We start from the raw sequence: 17,500 nt of genomic DNA, 5'->3' as shown, positions 1-17,500 counted from the left end.
CATAATATTGAGAATCCCTATGTCTCCTTGCTCAGTCAGCCTGTCAGACTGGGCAGATGATGGCAAGCCTGGCTCATCTCTCCTGTCACACAGAGGGCAGCGGCTGCAAGGCTGGAGGTGAACCCAGTGGGCAGTCCCAGGGCAAGGGCACCACCGCTGCTGCCGTCCTGTCCGTTCACCTGGACACAGCAGCAGTGGCAGCAGCAGCTATTTATAAACACTGGGGGATGGGCAGGGTTAGGTGGGGCTTGCTGATTAGCTAGCCGTGGGGCATCCAGATTGGAAAGCTGCATAGCGACAGCAATGGCACCTACAGTACCCTCCCATTGCTCCAGGTACTCTGTACCGCAATAACTGTGAGTCGCTTCAAATAAAAGCGTCAGCATCAATGTAAGATAATGTCATTTCATGTAAGAAGCTATATAGCACAGCAGTGACAACATTGTAATGTAATGTAATGCAAAAAAAATCCCTGTATAGCTGCAGTGACGACCATAGCATCTCATTGAGAGAAGAACACATATCTCTACAAATGGCCCTGAAGAGCCTCGCCTGGGAAGACATAAAACGGAAGCTAATGAAGTCAACCTCGGCCCTGACACACTCGAGTGTGAGATTTAAAATATATATGGTTATGGTTATGAAAATCATGTTATAGCTGATGCTTTCATCGTGAGCGTCTCAGATGGTACAGTGAGGCACACTAGAGAGGCTCTGTACAGTAGGCCGGGCCGCCTTGCCTTTACACGTACTCCCCCTCGGGGGATGACCCTTTGAACCCCCCCTCTGCCTTGGCCGGCACTGTCCTGCTGGCCGCTAAGCCACGGAGTCTCCAAATGGGTCAAACCAGCTTAAATTAGATTCCGCCACTCTTCTGAAGCTGCATCTGCTCTCGCCCGCGCTGTCGGAGTGACTCACCATTTTTTTCCCTCCATCTTGTGTTTTTTTTTTCATCTTTTGCCCCGTGTTAGTATTTATGACATATGCCGAAGGCTGATGACGACAATCAGTTCATGCCAAAGTCAAGAATAAAAAAAACAGTGCACAAGTGAAAGCAGACAGTTTAATCATCTCTTTTGTCTAAACTACAGAGATTTGGAGAAGTGAATATTCGGCATATCTCCTCCAAAAGCTGGAGGGAAAAAGCACAACAGTAACGATGCAATCTAATTCAAGCACCCAAGAAGGAGACGAGGAGTCTCACACTCACTTTCATCTCTTCTTTTATGCATTTCTCTCTCTCTCTCTCTCTCTCTCTCTCTCTCTCTCTCTCTCTCTCTCGCTCTCTCTCTCTCTCTCTCTCTCTCTCATCCCTCCATCTGTTTCCCTGTGTATCAAGCTGTCCATCGGCTTGTGTTTACTGCTGCTAAAACTAATTGCCTTTAAGTGTCTCCTTGCCCTGACAAAATCAAATCGATCAGCGGAGGAATTGACTCCTGGGCACCTCCTCACTCTGCCATTTCCTCCTAGTCAGGCCTCACTGCCTGTGCTTCACCCACCGTATTCCTTTCTCCTCCTAACGCGCCTCCTGCCCATCTCATCTCACAGAGCTCCACCATCGATCCCAACCAATGCGCCCACCCCCATCCCCCACCCCTTCTCCTCACTCTCCTCCTCAGTCCCGCAAAACACCAGCCCCCCCACCTCCACTAAATCACTCCTTTTTCCTTAGTCCTGTCTGCCAACAGCCTCTGCCAAGAAACTGACTAAAACACAGAGATGTTTAGGAATGGGGGGTTGGATGGGTAGGTGCTGGAGGAGGGTGGAAGACAAGTGTTCACAAATCATATCAAATTAGAAGCCAGCGTGCGAAACCAGTCTGACTGCCCAGGAGGTTTCCTATTGAGGAGGGCGTTGGTATTGAGCAGAGGCTTGCATCACAGGTGCAAGTTAACTGTCATTTTTGCATATGCATTGGCCCATCAAAATGCACAATGGCCATGTCTGTTTTCATTTTTCCAGTTAAATAATATATGAATCTGTGTAACGTTTGAAATTTTGCATTGGTACATTGTAGAAGCAAGCCCATCATTACATCACAGCTGACGCTTTCATCCAAAGCGACTTACAGTTATTTACAGGGTATTGATTACTGGAGCAGTGCAGGGTTAAGTGCTCAAGGGCACTTCAGTCATGGATGGAGATGTAGAGAGAGGAAAGGGTGAGATTTGAACCTGCAACCCTCTGATCTTAAGACCGCCTCCCTAACGCCACGGCTGCCCTGTACATGTATGCTGAGTTATTCTACCACAACTCCCAACCTATCCCAGCGTAGCTTTTGAAACCCTTCAGGCAGACTAAGCAATTTATTTCAACATGCCTTTATTTTTTGTTTTCATTTCTCTGTCTATATCTATGCGCCACAATAATAAAAATGAATGAATGTTATGCTCTGACGGCTGTCATCCGTGGTCGTAAGAGGGCTGTAAAAAAAGCTGGGATGATTTAAATGGATGGTTGTTCCCTTTGGCTATTTCTGGGGAAACTGCCTCTGTACTCATTGCATGTGCATTTTCCAATTATCCAATAATAATGTTAGATTGCTACAGGGCTAATTCCCACTTTACATTCATATTGTTATCTGTGTGGGGTTAAGAGTAAGTGATTTTTTTTAACACGTAAGCATGTATTTATTTAGAATTTGCCTTTTCCACAAATGGGATGGAAAACATTGTTTTTTCTTGTCAATGGTTAATTGATGAAGCCTGCCCTTTCCATACCATCGAACTAATTTCATTCATACAGTCTGTCTGGAACAGTCGAATTGAGAAGCAATTATTGGAGTGGAGGAGTAACTGTTTGAAATGTGCATTAAATTTACCCAATTGCTAATGTTTGAGCATGACCTGTAATCTCCTGGTATGATACTGCCCCCCCCCCCCTTGTTTACTGATTCACAGGTTATCTTCTCCCTGACATAGACGCAACGTGACAGGAAGTAGATGGCAAGTCCAGGCTAAAATCATTGAGGCATTTGCTGAAAATAGTCTGAATAACAACAATTACTGCTATTTGATTTCCCCCGGCCAAACTCTAACCTTAACATTTGAGTCTGTGTTCAAAGGGATCTGAGTTCAGAGTAATCTTTTTTTAGGATTATTATAACGGTGTGTGTGCACTTTCTCACGTGAACCCTGGACAATTGGTGCCATACGGCAGCCTCCAGAGCTGGTGTGTGAATGTGGGAATGTGTTTTTGAAAGTGCGTGATACTGTGCTACATAAATAAATACATTTCGTAATTTATTGTATTGCATCATCTGTATTGTTGGTTTCTACATTGCAGCCTGCTCCTCATATAAGGTGGTTTAAGCAATTTTCACTTGTAATTCATGTCAGTGTTTAGTTGTGGGTGTGACTGTAATCGACTTGAAAGACAGCAAAGACAAGTGTACAATTTTTTAATGATCACTCCACCACTAACCACAATTTTGAAGAATATGGCTGTCTTCATGTTGGCTTCATTTTAGTTTAATATGCAGCAGAAAAGAGTGCTGGGATATCTCTTGATGATCTAGCTAGCGATGATTGTACCCAGAGCCATCCCACAAGGGTAAACCATAGCGGAGGAACATGTTGTTCACAACCCCCACGGGACACTGGATTTAACTGCTTTGACTGTTAGCCTGTAAAAATTAAACACTTGGAACATGCCGAAAGGCCCATTAATGCACTTCTCTCGCAATAAAACTGCTAATCGTTCGCCACCCTGGGCTGTCTCAATCAACTTTCTGTAATTGGGTACACAAGCCCCACTGACTATTTGGGAGAATAATGTCACGAGCAGCCGGTCATAAAACAGACTTGATCATCATGACGGTCATCCCACTCGTTTGTACCTATTTTGTTTGTGACTAATTGACACATTAAAATAGAGAACTCTCTCTCTCTCTCTCTCTCTCTCTCTCTCTCTCTCTCTCTCTCTCTCTCTCTCTCTCTCTCTCTCTCTCTCTCTCTCTCTCTCTCTCTCCCTCTCCGGGCGATGATGACTGAGAATATGGTAATGTACTGCATTGAGCTTACGGCCTATGATATGAGCAATATGACAATCCGTATCACTTTTAGCGCCAAAGCACTAAAAGGCTCAAAGACCACAAAAGGGTGCTGACTCTGAGCGGGGAAAAGAATGATTAGTGGCTCTCATTGCAGAGCGAGAGAGGAGAGGCAAAGAGCTTTGTCAGTCTTTTCTGAATCTTTTTCCTCTCCATTTCTTGTTTTCTTCCTCTTCTTTTCCCCTTCTGCTCCTCCTCCTCCTCCTAAGACACCTCGGACCATGCAGGCCAGGCGAGTGTTATCGACGTCCATGCAGCCTTTCTTCTCGCTTCCGCCCCTTTCCCTTTGTTACTGCTATACACAGGAGATCGTCATTAGATGCCTTTTAAACAAGAAAAATGAGGACGGCCAGCGTCCAGACAAAGTTAAACTCTTGCAATTTGCCGGATTCTTTGAAGCTAGCAGTTTTTGGAGTGTCCAAGAGACTTTGTGAACGGTATAGCCAGGGAAATGCAGTCACTGGGCAAAGATACTTTTTGATGAAAGGTGTGCTGATTTTGTTGGGTCCTTTACTGTGTCCGATCTTATTGTCTAGGGTAATAAGAATTCACAATTTGGAACCAAACGGCAGGGCTGTTGTATAGGAGCACAACTAAAAAACACACACTACCTGATCAATAGCTGCTCTTGGGAGGCACTAATTGTTATGATGGAGCAGGAGGAAGTTCTTCTGGAAAGCCCTGAGCTGTGCGTGAAACTCTCCTCCTCGCCTGATGTTTCTGTTTGCTGCAGAGCTCAGAGAGGAGGTGCGGAGGAAAAAGGGGGGAATGAATGAGTGTGATCGTTTTCCTGCACTCTTTTGCATGCATTGGAAACTGCTTATCATGGAGATCCTGAGTGCCCTTTGGCACTATTTTTTTTTCAATGAGGAAGCGCAGTACTTCGTGACGGAACTTCTTTTTTTTTTACAGCCAGGCGGAATTATAATATACTGTATATTTAAACCTCGAGATGAGCCTTTTTTCTCCCTTCCCCCATCCTGTTCTTTGTGCTGGTCGTATCTCTTTCTGAGGGGCAGGCACATATACTTATCTCAAGGCTATTGGATGTCCATATGGTGACTTACATTAAAGTAAGCCTACATTATTATACTACTGTGTGTCACAGTGACGTTAACGTTTGATGGCAAACTATAGGAAAAACTGTTTTTCATACATTTGAAATTCTCCTGCAGGCAAAAATGGCCCCACGTCTAATACCGATATGTTGATATTTTCAAAGTGAAAATGTGCGAAGAAATCACTGTAACTTGTCATTTGTCTCATGTTGCAGGGTGGTCAATGTGTTATAAAGTAAATTAGGCATTATTGGTAAGGCAATATTTCCAATCAATTTTCAAGGAGATTTGTGGTATACTGTCTGTTATCCACATACCTCTCCAATATTTTAGCCATTAGGCACCAAAGTCTAGGGTGAAGGTTTTACTAGCATTAATGCTGTTAACAGTAAATAGACAGAAAATGGATTCTATTAAAGACCATAATTATTTCCAGGTCATAAACCAGACTCAAAGGCCATTGGTACTTAACCTTCAATTAATTTGTCAAGACAGAGGCCAGGTAACTATTTTTAGACGGTAATAAGTGAATGATTCAAGTAATTCTTCATTTCCCTGTCTACCACCTGAGCACATTGCCTGCTCTACCATCCTTGCCTTGCCGTGCCTTGCTACCTATGGGCTATCCTTAACATGCGTGACTGTGGACAAATGTCACATGAAGGTCCACACACGGACTACTGCAGCGTGTTTGCAGTCGTGTCGAGCGGCTGAAATGTCTCGTGGTGTTGCTTGCTACCAAAAGCCTATTACTTGGCCGAATCCCCACGGAACACAGTAGCTCTTCAGCTGTCTGAGTCGGAGCCCAATGCTCTTCTCTCAAGGGTGAAGTTAAAGATACATAGTCTTTTTCCCTTTCTTTCTCGAACTCCAATTTCTCTCAGACATTATTTTTCTTTTCTCTCTCTCTCTCTCTTTTCACTAAATCATTTTCTCTTTCCTCTTTCTCTCTTTTCCTGTGTCTGTCGAGTTCTTTTCCTCTCTTCTCCCCTCTCGTTCTCTTTCTATCTCACTGTCTTTCTCTCTCTCCCTCTCTCCAGATGAATTACAGGATGAGCAAAAGAGGAATCTGCGTCCCACTCCCCTGCCTTCAGCCTTGTATTCTATTCCTTCCTCCCCACCTCCAGTCTGCCTCCTCCTGCTCAGTGCAGCCCAGCGCAGCACACCCTGACTCCCTTTGACAAGGCGCTTAGAGAAAGGTCAGGCCCAAGGATCCAACAAATCCCTATCTATGAAAAAAAAGAGAAGAGGGGGAGACAAGCCCGAGCACATGTTCGCGGAGTAAAACAAGAAAATAAAGATAACGCACTTATCAACTCTTCAGCCTAGAACCATCAACTGTTTGCGCCTTTTTTTCTCTCTTCCATTGCTCCCTACATTTCCTTCCCTCTAGCATCCATCCATCTTGTCCCTTTTCTCTTTTTGTGTCGTTCCATTTTCAGTTTTCTGTCTTTTCAACTCTTACTTTTATGCTTGCTGGCTCATGCACAGATATACACTTTGCAAACACACGGTTTCCATCCCTGCCGCTTCCTTTGAAACAGACTTGATGAGGAAAGATAAGAAACTTTTCAATGCATCTTGTTTTGCCCTTTGCTCTGCCTCTGTCCCTCTCTCTGTCTCTCTGTCTCTGTCTCTGTCTCTGTCTCTCTCTCTCTCTCTCTCTCTCTCTCTCTCTCTCTCTCTCTCTCTCTCTCTCTCTTTCTCGCTCTCTCCTCCGTCTTCCTTCCTGAGCCCTCAGTGCCTACCTCAGATGAGCTCTGAGAGTAGTGCATTTTTTTTTCTTGTGCCCTTACCTCTATTATTACTTTTTTAAATCTTTTACAAGCGATGAATAATTGATGCGGATGAATATTTTAATGCTCTGTGCCGACAGGGAAGAGCGTAAGCGATAGACAGAGGAGGACACAAGGAGACAGATAGAGAGAGAGAGACAGATAGAGAGAGTAGAAAAAGAAATACAGGGAGATGTAGGGCTAGAGGAATAGACATTATGGCGCATGGGAAGAGGGTTGTATTCTCCAGAGCCCTAACCCCATGCCCTCTGGCCAGCTATGCCATACTCCTGCTGAGTCATCCGTCAGGGCAAGACAATGAGGGAAACAGTTTGAACGCTTGGCAAGCGGGCAGGGTACATAGATGAGCATCCCCTCAGCACAACACCTTTTGGACTGCACTTTTTAAAAAGAAAAGATGCTTAATGGTTTTCTGAATCTCAGGATAGCTCCTCGATACAAAGTGAAAACTACTGTATGTATTGAACTATTGTGTAAAGCAGGCCCCAGACCTATCGACAGAGGCGCATCTTGTCACCAGGCTAGGCAGGCAGCCGCTTGGGGCCCCCAAGCCCCTATATGATGAATAACAACTCACATTTTACTACAGTTGTGACAATTTTGTTTCAAATGTTAATTTTTTTTATTTTCGCTTAGGGCCCCACCTGACCCTAGAATCGCCTATCGAATCGAGCCGATTTATATTATTGCCATTCTTTCCAATCTTCATGCAACCACAACTGAATTAAACATTTCTGTTATCACCATGGAGGCATCAGGCAGCACCTTAATTCTGTTCTTAATGTTCAACCCTAGTTGTTATGTTTATGCTCACAAAGTTGCATCAGATCCTGTCTCTGTATTGCACTCTGCTGCATTCTAATTGTAAAAGACTTGAGATAATCCATAGGACCGAGCTTTATATTAAAGGTTCTTCACAATACAAATGGATCTTCAAGACAGAAAGCCTGCTAACATAATGGGCAATGCCATGTTGGCATTCAATTGCTTTAAAATGTTGCAAGATGAAGATGGCTCTTAAAATCTTAAAAGATGAATCCTATTGCATCACTCTGAAGAAGCAGTACATGCCCTATTATATTTTTTTCATCACACATTACTCCTCTGTCATCGCACACAGTCCACATGTGGTGCTTTTGTTAATAGCTTTCAAAATGTGTTACCATAAGACGGACCCATCTGGTTTGGTGTCCATGAGACAAGCTGCTACATCATGTGAGTGATGCAGCCTGAGGGACAAGGCAGTGAGTGCATCAGCATCAGGCTGGACTGAGGATTTCCCAGAGCATTTATATTTGCTTGTATAATTAATAAGGAGGGAAAAGCCCTCTGCTAAACTGGGGGGGAGGAGGAGGAGGAGAGCGTAGAGGACAGCGCCCCAAGGGAGCATTGAGGACGATGTGGTGTGAAATGACACATTTCGATTCAGGCCATGAAGTGTGGCCACGGTGGAGACAGGTTGTAGCACATGGAATAAGGAGAAGGTGGAGGAAGGAGAGCGAGGAGGGGGAGGGGTGGGGAGGGGGCAGGCCTAAACCACCTGATCGTGAAGGAGGACAAGGTCAAAACCACTGCACTCAAGTCGAGTCGCACACTCCTCACGTACACACACTCTACTCAGGAGCGGCTCAGGGGGGAGTTAGTCAGGCTTGAGTGCGCCGAGGTGGGCAATGCCAATCGCCTTCCCTTCCCCGGTGGACCCCTTTCCGCGAGGAGTGGGGCTGGGAGTGGCCCCAGCTCCTGCTCCAGCTCCAGCTCCAGCTCCACGGTCAGCCGTGTCCGCCAAATAATGATCCGAAGAGGCAAGCCGATCGCTGGGGCCTGATGGGAAAATAGGCTTTTCTTGGGAGAGTCAAGCTGCTGCCCATACAAATGCTCCCCTCTCCTTGACTTGTTGTTTTCGTTGATTAGCATTTGTGCCTGTCTCACCAATTGCCGACCAGCTTGATATGCAGGAGAGGCATGCGGCTGGCTCGACTGCGGGACGCTGAGCGACTGCAAAAACACAATCACCAGCCATGCCCTGTGCCGAGAGCGGCTAGGGCGGCCCAAATGGAAGCAAATAAGGGACTTAACTCCCGACGCCAACGCTCTTGAGAGGTCGGCCCAGAGTGTGGAGCCAGTGCAAACACGGGGAGTTGAGAGTAGAGTGGAGCGCAGGTGAAGAATGAGCTCAGAGTCCCACACAAGCATACAGGGCCACAGGCAGTACGGCAGCCGAGGTTAATAGACTGGGCTTTATCATTTTATTATTCCCGCGGCCCAAGCACCGCCAAACCCAGAGAAGTATCTCAGAACGACCATTACTTAATTAAGAAGAATGACCGCAAAAAGCACTCAGAGTGGAGCTGCAACGAACAGACCCTCCGCCAATGAAGCTACCAAGTCTCCCCTTTCTCTTTTGCCGGTTTCTATTTCACCTTTTTCAACTGCTTTGCATCGGCCTCGTCTCACCCTCCTTCTTCTCAAATTTTTGTATCCTTGCTTCTTACCTGTGTCTCTTGCTTTGTCTCTCTTTCACTCCCTCTCTCTTTCACTCCCTCTCTCTGTGTCTCTCTCTGTCTCTCTCTCTCTCTCTCTCTCTCCTCTCTCTCTCTCTCTCTCCCGTTTCCCCTTCCGTCTGTTTTGCTCCTCTGTGTGCCAGCATCACCTAAGCTTCAAAGAGCTGGAAAACAGGTCTTCCTGTCCTTTCTGCAAATCCTGCTGTCAGGTGCGAGGCTGAGGCTGAGGCTGAGGCGAGTAGGCAGACACGCATGACAGCGCCGCTGTGTTGGCAAGCCGTGGACCAAGCTGGAAACAACGTTAACCCAGAGCTCTGGCAGAAATATTTAGACCGCCTTTCCAGTAGGACAGGAGGACAAAATATCAGCCCTGATCTGAGTGCTTATCGTTCCCCCCTTTTCCCCACTCTTCAGCAGCTCACCTGCGTTCCGCCCCTTCTTGTTTGCACAAACCAGCATGCACAAACACATTCAACCTGGGTTTACTTTTTGATTTTGGCCGTCGATGGAGGCACATTTGGATTCATGGAAATATTATTTTCTTTGTCTCTGTCCCCTGCAGCTCTGCTATACCTGATGTGTGCGCTCTCTCTCTCTCTCTCTCTCTCTCTCACTCCCTCACTTCGCTTCCCTCCATTTCAGTCTCAGCCTCCCCTTCTTGCCTCTGATCTCAGCAGGTACCTGGCAAGCCTTACTTCCTCTGGCTTTTCTACTTCACACTCCCGCCTATACTTTATTTTTTCACCCGCGCTTTTGACATTTACAATCACAAGGCGAGGATTTCCATCTGGCTCTACTGTACTGTGGCTGGCAGCCTTTTTCATTCTACTGTGTTGTGCTGTACTGTGTTTTTGAAGTTGAAGCTGATGGTTACAGTAGCTGATTATTGCAAGTATTGCTAATAATTGATGATTTGTATTTCTGATTTTAAACAGATAAAAAGGAAATGTTTGATTATGCAGTCTTCTCACCTGCTCACTAACTCTGTCTGTGTGCTTGTGTATTATGCTTTTCAGTGTCTGTGTGTGAGTGCCAGGGAGGCGTGTGCTAGTCTGTCAGAGGAGTGTTGGCGTGCACATAAGCATGCTTTTATTCCATCTCCTCTGGGAGCATTATTCGCACCTTCCACTTGACGGCAGCGGTGGAATATCTCAAGTGACACGCACTGTTGATATTGATTTAATTTCTCTGTGAACAAGGGGAAGCTCTTACATAAGGGAGACAGTGCCGCTGGCTTATCCAGGCAGCGCCTCACAAATGTCCACCTGGATATGTGGCTCTGCTGTGACTTCACAGGCACAAGCGCGCGCGCACACGCACACGCACACACACACACACACACACACACACACACACACACACACACACACACACACACACACACACACACACACACACACACACACACACACACACACACACAGCCAAAGGAAATGGCCAGAAGTTTCAGTAATCATGTCTTGTGGTGTGACAGTCTGCCACTGTACGAGCTCCTTATGTGCATTGATTCATTCAGTCAGGGGCGCTTTCAGCAGGCCCATCTCCGCAGACCCCTTCTCCAATAGCACGCTCTGACCTCACCAGGGGAGTGTTTGCAAATACTCTGGCAAACAATGACATGCAGCCATAACCGCTGCCGTGTCTTGCGGTTTTGCCAAATCTCTAGACACCATGGAGGCTAAGAAGGTCGATACCGCTGCTCTGCTTCAGTTTTTTTTCCTTTTCTTTTATTTTTCTTTCCTTTTCTTTACCGCACACTGTTTTAAGTGAAGGGGTCTATTCCCCACTCATGCCTGTCACAATGAGGCAAGCAAACTAGGCAATTGCCTAGGGCCCCCAGCTGAAAGGGGCCCCCTGACTGGATATAGTCCTTGCATTAAAATGACAGCAATGACACATTTGTGAATGAGGCAACACTTCCTTAAATCACTGACTGAAAAGTGCAATGAGGCTGCTATCAAAATCTCTCTTGAAGGGGCCCCTAATAGTTTGAAGACAAAAAGGGGCCCCGAAGACACTCTTTGCCTAGGGCCCCCAAATACCTTGAAACAGCCCTGCCCCCACTCTGTTTTCTGGGATGGCGCACTTGTGTATTTCACCGGGTCAGATCCCATCATGGCCACAACACTACGTATCTTCTGGGGGGCAGAGCCAACAACTCTTTTAGCACAGAACTGTCCGAACGAGACACGTCTGACTAACGGCTAATGGACCGTAACCCAGCACTTATTAGGAATGAGATCTTTGTGTATTTTCTTGTACACTAAAGAAAGTACGTTGACATGCCAGCGGTACTCCTTTCAAACGGAGGACTTTTCAGTCAGCCAGAGTGGAACACTGATTCGGGGCTGCATTATATCAGCAGGTTCTGGGGGTTGTTGCAGTGCTGAACCTGTGACCTGCAGTGCCATTAGTGGCGCTCTCACACCATCAAGCTCCCGGAGCAACATACAGCTGTCAGCCACACCACAAGATGGGGAGTCCAGCACTGCCAATCTTCATCTGTTATATGGACTGCATACGGTGCAGCAGTTTTTTCACGCAACCATACACACACCCACACCAACACACACACAGTCTCTCTCTCTCTCTCTCTCTCTCTCTCTCTCTCTCTCTCGCGCTCTCTCTCTTTCTCTGTCTTTAATGTGTTTCTGTAATGTGTGTTTTTTGCATTTCTTTCATACACTTTCTGGCGAAACACCTTCCTGTAATAACCTAAAAGTTTTGATCACAGCCTTTGGCAAAACTACTGTGTATGACTGTAAAAAGGATAAATAAATCAAGTAAATATCCCAGTGAGAAGGGAAATAAAACCTGCCATTTCACCTACAGCAAAAAAGGCCTTTGCATTTTTCTTAGAAAACAAACACACACATCTCTTGCGGGGTGGAAACTAAAGTGATCCTCTCAGAAAGAGCATCCATCAGAGGCAGGCAAGGCAATCACCTGCCACAGATGCGCTAGACTAGAGTGACACATCTGCTTGGCGCTAATGGACCCAGTCTTGCAACCGAGCCTGGCGCGCTCGCTCTCAACAAAGATGAACTTTCGCTGCCTCTCCGATTGCGAGGCACCACACAGCCAGCTGGTGCTCGCAGCCCCAGCAGCAGTGACGCTTAAACGCTCACCAGGCAAAATTCCAGGATTCCACAGTTGGGAATAACCGGAAAGAGCTGGCCACATTCCCAGCTCTAATTTGGCAAATGACAGGCGACGGAGGTTCCTGGAGTCCACGTTAATTGCTCAGGTAATTGTGTGTTTTTCGAAAGATTAAGAATATTGTTACAGGAGTGCCCCACAATAATGCCTGCTGTTCCACCACGGAGAGGTGAGGTAAGAGGCAACCTCGCTCTCCGCTTCCCTCTGTAACTGAACTAACAGACCAAATGCAGCACGGGTGGCAGAGGTAATTGACTTTGTAAGGGGAAAAAAGCATGATGAGTAGAAAAAGTGTTTGGGCACTCTTGAAGTGGGAGTGTCAAAATTAAGGTTGAACCATAACAGTCCAGTGGTGTTCTTCAGCTGCTCTATTGTTTTTGGTCTGCTTCACATTTGGACTGTTAGAACAGTAAAGGGCAGATTATAGTTCAGCAACGGCGCCTGTTGGTTACGGTCGCTAACCACTGTTGATGTTATAGATCTGCACACGAGGTCTCATGTCGTTAGCCACATTTGGCTACATAGCTACAAGGCTACAGTTACAGTAATCAGACTGCAGGCATTGTGCCGCGAGTGCTAAACTGATGTATTGTTTTTTTGTTACTTACTAATTCAGTCATTGTAGCTTCATTTATTTACACACACTAGAAAGAAAGCGTTTGTATTCCACAGAATATTGACAGTTTGGCTCTCGTAAACTACCGGAGAGCTGTGCTGCCACGATAACAAGGAGGTAGCGAGACGACCAATCACAGCACCTTTCTCTGCGACCTTCACAACCGTCTGTCGCGCAGTCAGGATTTTTTTGAGGCGCGCGACGACGGTTGCAGAGCCTCTGCGCGGGGGGCGTGGTCGCGCACAGACAGTTGCACAGGCTCTGCAACCGTCAGCGGCTTTAAGTATAAATTGGCCTTAAGCCTCTATGTGATATGGGTAGCTGCCTTTCATAAATGCTTGTGGGCATGGACAATTAGACCTTTGATGAGCACTCCAGCCTAACCATTTCAGTTGATGCTGTGACAGTCCATCAGGACCCCATTTCTCGAAAGCATGGCTGCTAATAGCAACTTAATTGGTTGCCAATGGGAAATTGCATCGCAACCAAGTAAGTTGCTAACTTAGTTAGCAAAGACACTGTCGAGAAACGCACCCCAGGACAGTGGAAGTAGCAGAATGCCCAGCTGTTTATTCTCTGCACCTACTTACCTTGGACAAACACAGAGAGACTGATGGAATTCCATTCAAATAAGCCCTATTGACACAGTAGCTGAACGTTAAGTCAGAGGAATAATAATGTTCATTTCAGAGAACGTGGGCCTGAAGGTGAAGGGACGAGGAGAGTCCTTCAATAAAAAAAATGAGGAGAGACCATTCAGAAGAGAAGTCTGAAGCTAAGGCTTACTCCACACCAAGCCGACGGTTGGGTATTGACGGGCGTTGGGGACAGTCGTAAGAATACGCTTGGCGTGTCTCTGTGCATTTGGGGGAGTTGGAGGACGTCATTGCCCATGGGTCTGCGCTGGGAGACTCTGCATGTTCAATTGAGTTCAGAAGCGCGTTGATGGTTGGGTTCCATTCCAGATTCCGTTTGGTTTGTGCTAACTGCAAGCAGGACGTGGGAGGGCAGTTTGTAGCGAACTCACAAACATCTACTTGGCTACTTGTTATTTGAAGTCGTGAAGTCAACCCAGTGTGTTTGGGAAGAAAACTGTGTCCGATCAAGACCGAAAGGAACACAGACAACTGCCTAATCGTAGTTGGAGGTCTGGTCGGTTCGTTCTGGTGTGAAACAGCCATAAGAGGGAAATGCCATGTCATGCCATTACCTTACCCAAATCTCTCAGTCCTCAGGCTAGAACAAATGAGCATTTACTGTCCTATATCTGACGATGTCCATATACAAACTCAGACGAAAGATGCCAGCAAGAACAGGCCTCACGACAATCACTGGGTTGAACATTTCCATTTACCTTCCATTTCCATCACTGTCGCATGCATGAGGCGAGTTTTTAAAAGCCCAGAAAGTTGTCAATTTTCCAGCTGCCAGCATCGAGGCCATTATAAAGCCTTGTGGAGAAAACTTGTCACATACCCGAGAGCAAGGACAGCACATAACAAATTGTTTGACTACACATTAATATTCTAATGGGGCAGCATTCTGACAAAGATGTGGATTTGCAGGCTAACGGAGCAGAGTGGTCCAGCCATCTGCATAATGTGTAAACCAGCTCTGCTCCGCTCTGCCCTGCCTTCTCATCAGCCAGGTTTCTTTATCAACCTGACCAAGGTCTGGGCTACCAGTCCTCAACATCTAAGGCAGGACATCACTCCTCTTTTTCTCTTTGTCTCACACCTGTTTCCTCAGCCTCATTATACCTCCACCTGAGGGCCTGCTGTTCTGTGGTGGGTCTGCATGTCACATCCGCCTGGCCATTCGTCACACATTTTTTTGTCGGTGCGAACTTTTAAATGGATGGACACATTTTTGCCAACTTTTACTTGGGGATTCATCACAGAAGTCTTAACATGATAAAATAGTCCTTAGCTGATCATGTAGAGCCAATTTCTCTACATTTACATTAGATGGGTTTTTTTTTTTTTAATCTCTCTTAGATTTGTACATTTCTCCCCAGTGATTTGAACTTTTTCTAACCAAGGAAAGTGAGGAAGTGAACCAATAATCAGCTTTTGATGAGCAAAGAAGTAAATAATAGCCCATCAGCTGGTAAGTATACAGTTTATGCTAGAGCACAGTCTCACACCCAACACGTCATATGTTGACACTTTAATCAAGCCTCAATATACAGTATATGACGCCATATACTGGCTCCCCTTTTGCGTTGCAACATCACACAAAGGGCAAAGGTCCCACTTGGCACAGTGCACAACACTGTGACAAGCGTGTTTCAATGATGGGTTACTGTAGGGAAAGTTTTCGGTTGCAATGGCGATGAAAATGTGTGACCCAGCATATGCAGTACAGAGACTTCAGGAAGTGTAGGAGGACTGCAGTGAACTGTAAGTCCGACAGCGCTGCATGTATTTTCCCTGAGGATATTGGCTGATGTACGCATTTCTACTTTTGTATTTCTGTGCTGTACATTGCTGTCTTTTCCTTTTCGTATCACAATTATATGGTCTGCAAGCAGATCAAAGTACAAACAGTCATCTGCAATCAATCTCTTACATAGCCTTGAGGTGTAACTTGAAATTCACAATAACTGTTATCAAAACTTAGCCTTAGTTAACATCAAATCCCTCCAGAAATACAGAATACACTGTAATGTTGACAGCATGACTAAGCAATTTGTTCATTGGCATCCATAAAATATTTGCTTCTGAAAGATGTGTTACAATGTCTAAGAAAGAGACAGCCTTTTGAAGGTAACCCATGATGTTATGCTGCTTTGCAGATGTTGAGTGTATTTTCTATGCAAGGATGATTTGAGAAATATACTGCACCAAAACATTGAGGGAAAAGACAATATTGGTCTCTGTTGATCTGAACATTATAATGAATGATTGTGAGGCCTCATTTGTTCACAAGAAAGCAAAATCAATGTAGGCTACCCTATGAGCCTAATGGTATGTCATGCAGATCTTTAGAAAGAGCGTGAGAGGGGCATGCATGTAAACGTTGCAGTGTTGATTCCAGACTCACAGTCGAATGTTACATTCGTAGTATTGATCCAACTTTCTAAGTGTTGAATTAACACTGCAAATGTTACTGTGGGGGATAGGGGTTGTGAAAGACATCACAGACTTCAAGAGCAGGTGCCTATGGCAGATTGTCTTCAGTTATTTCTTAAAAGCAGAGGGTTTACAGTAAGTGTTGCTTCATCCTAGCTCGCGTTCACTTTCTCTCTGAGGATAAAAAAAACCTTTGATGAATCTTTGTGATATGGCATGCATATATTTCAAAGATCAGTCCTTCACTCTCCTCTCTACTTCTCTTTCTCTTCATACTTTTTTGTTCCAATATCTGTTCCGGATGAGTCAAGATGATGGTCCTTTTTCTTACCTTCTGACTGATTTATTACATCGGTTGAAGAGCCTGCTCAGCAAACGGAGGTGGAGGAGAAGCTATATGAAAATATGCTAATTTCACAACATCAAGGCCTTTCATCCTCAGCAGAGGAATATAGCAACAAACAAACCAAGTGCATACCCGACATCACTCACTCCCCTGTGACTGCTAACATTACAAAAATACTTTTCTACTTTTACTGTCGTAGGGTTATGTCTACATGAGATTCACAATGGGAAAAATGTATTGTATGTTTGTATAAATTATACATCATGTTTTTTGGATGATGGTTTTCACGAGGTCTGCACCTGCTAAAGATGGTGTGTGTGTGTGTGTGTGTGTGTGTGTGTGTGTGTGTGTGTGTGTGTGTGTGTGTGTGTGTGTGTGTGTGTGTGTGTGTGTGTGTGTGTGTGTGTGTGTGTGTGTGTGTGTGTGTGTGTGTGTGTGTGTGTGTGTGTGTTTACGTACATATGTACTATGTACCTGTGTGTATTTAGTATGTATGTATTATGCATGCATCAACAGTACTCTACTGTATGTGTGTATGTGTGCATGGATGTATATAGATAGACAGACAGACAGACAGACAGACAGACAGACAGACAGACAGACAGACAGACAGACAGACAGACAGACAGACAGACAGACAGACAGACAGACAGACAGACAGACAGACAGACAGACAGACAGACAGAGACAATGTAACAGAACCCTTACCTGTAGATTATACAGGCGCAGTCCCTGCACGTGCCACAGTTCTCAATGTCCTGCCCGGTACGGTACGAATGCCTTCTGCAACAAACAACAAAGATCGGGTGAGTTCATCAATACACACCCACAACAAGCCTTAATTTGGTCGATGACAGGCCTAATAATTAGAGATGCACCGGATCCTGATTTTTAGGATC

General features: G+C 45.5%; 1 protein-coding gene across 1 annotated transcript in view; it reads right to left on the bottom strand.

The window, feature by feature from the left end:
* The window catches only part of LOC134457789 (mucin-2), a 78,505-nt gene that overhangs the window by 31,633 nt on the left and 29,372 nt on the right, over positions 1–17,500 (bottom strand). The window contains exon 3 of the mRNA XM_063209761.1: positions 17,310–17,384. Coding sequence (XP_063065831.1) covers positions 17,310–17,384 — 75 coding nt within the window. The remainder of the gene's footprint in view (positions 1–17,309; positions 17,385–17,500) is intronic.

The sequence above is a fragment of the Engraulis encrasicolus genome, chromosome 11, assembly GCF_034702125.1.
Source record: "Engraulis encrasicolus isolate BLACKSEA-1 chromosome 11, IST_EnEncr_1.0, whole genome shotgun sequence".
Lineage (NCBI taxonomy): Eukaryota > Metazoa > Chordata > Actinopteri > Clupeiformes > Engraulidae > Engraulis > Engraulis encrasicolus.
The sequence above is the reverse complement of the archived record's forward strand: the minus strand, read 5'-3'. Positions and strand labels throughout refer to the sequence as shown.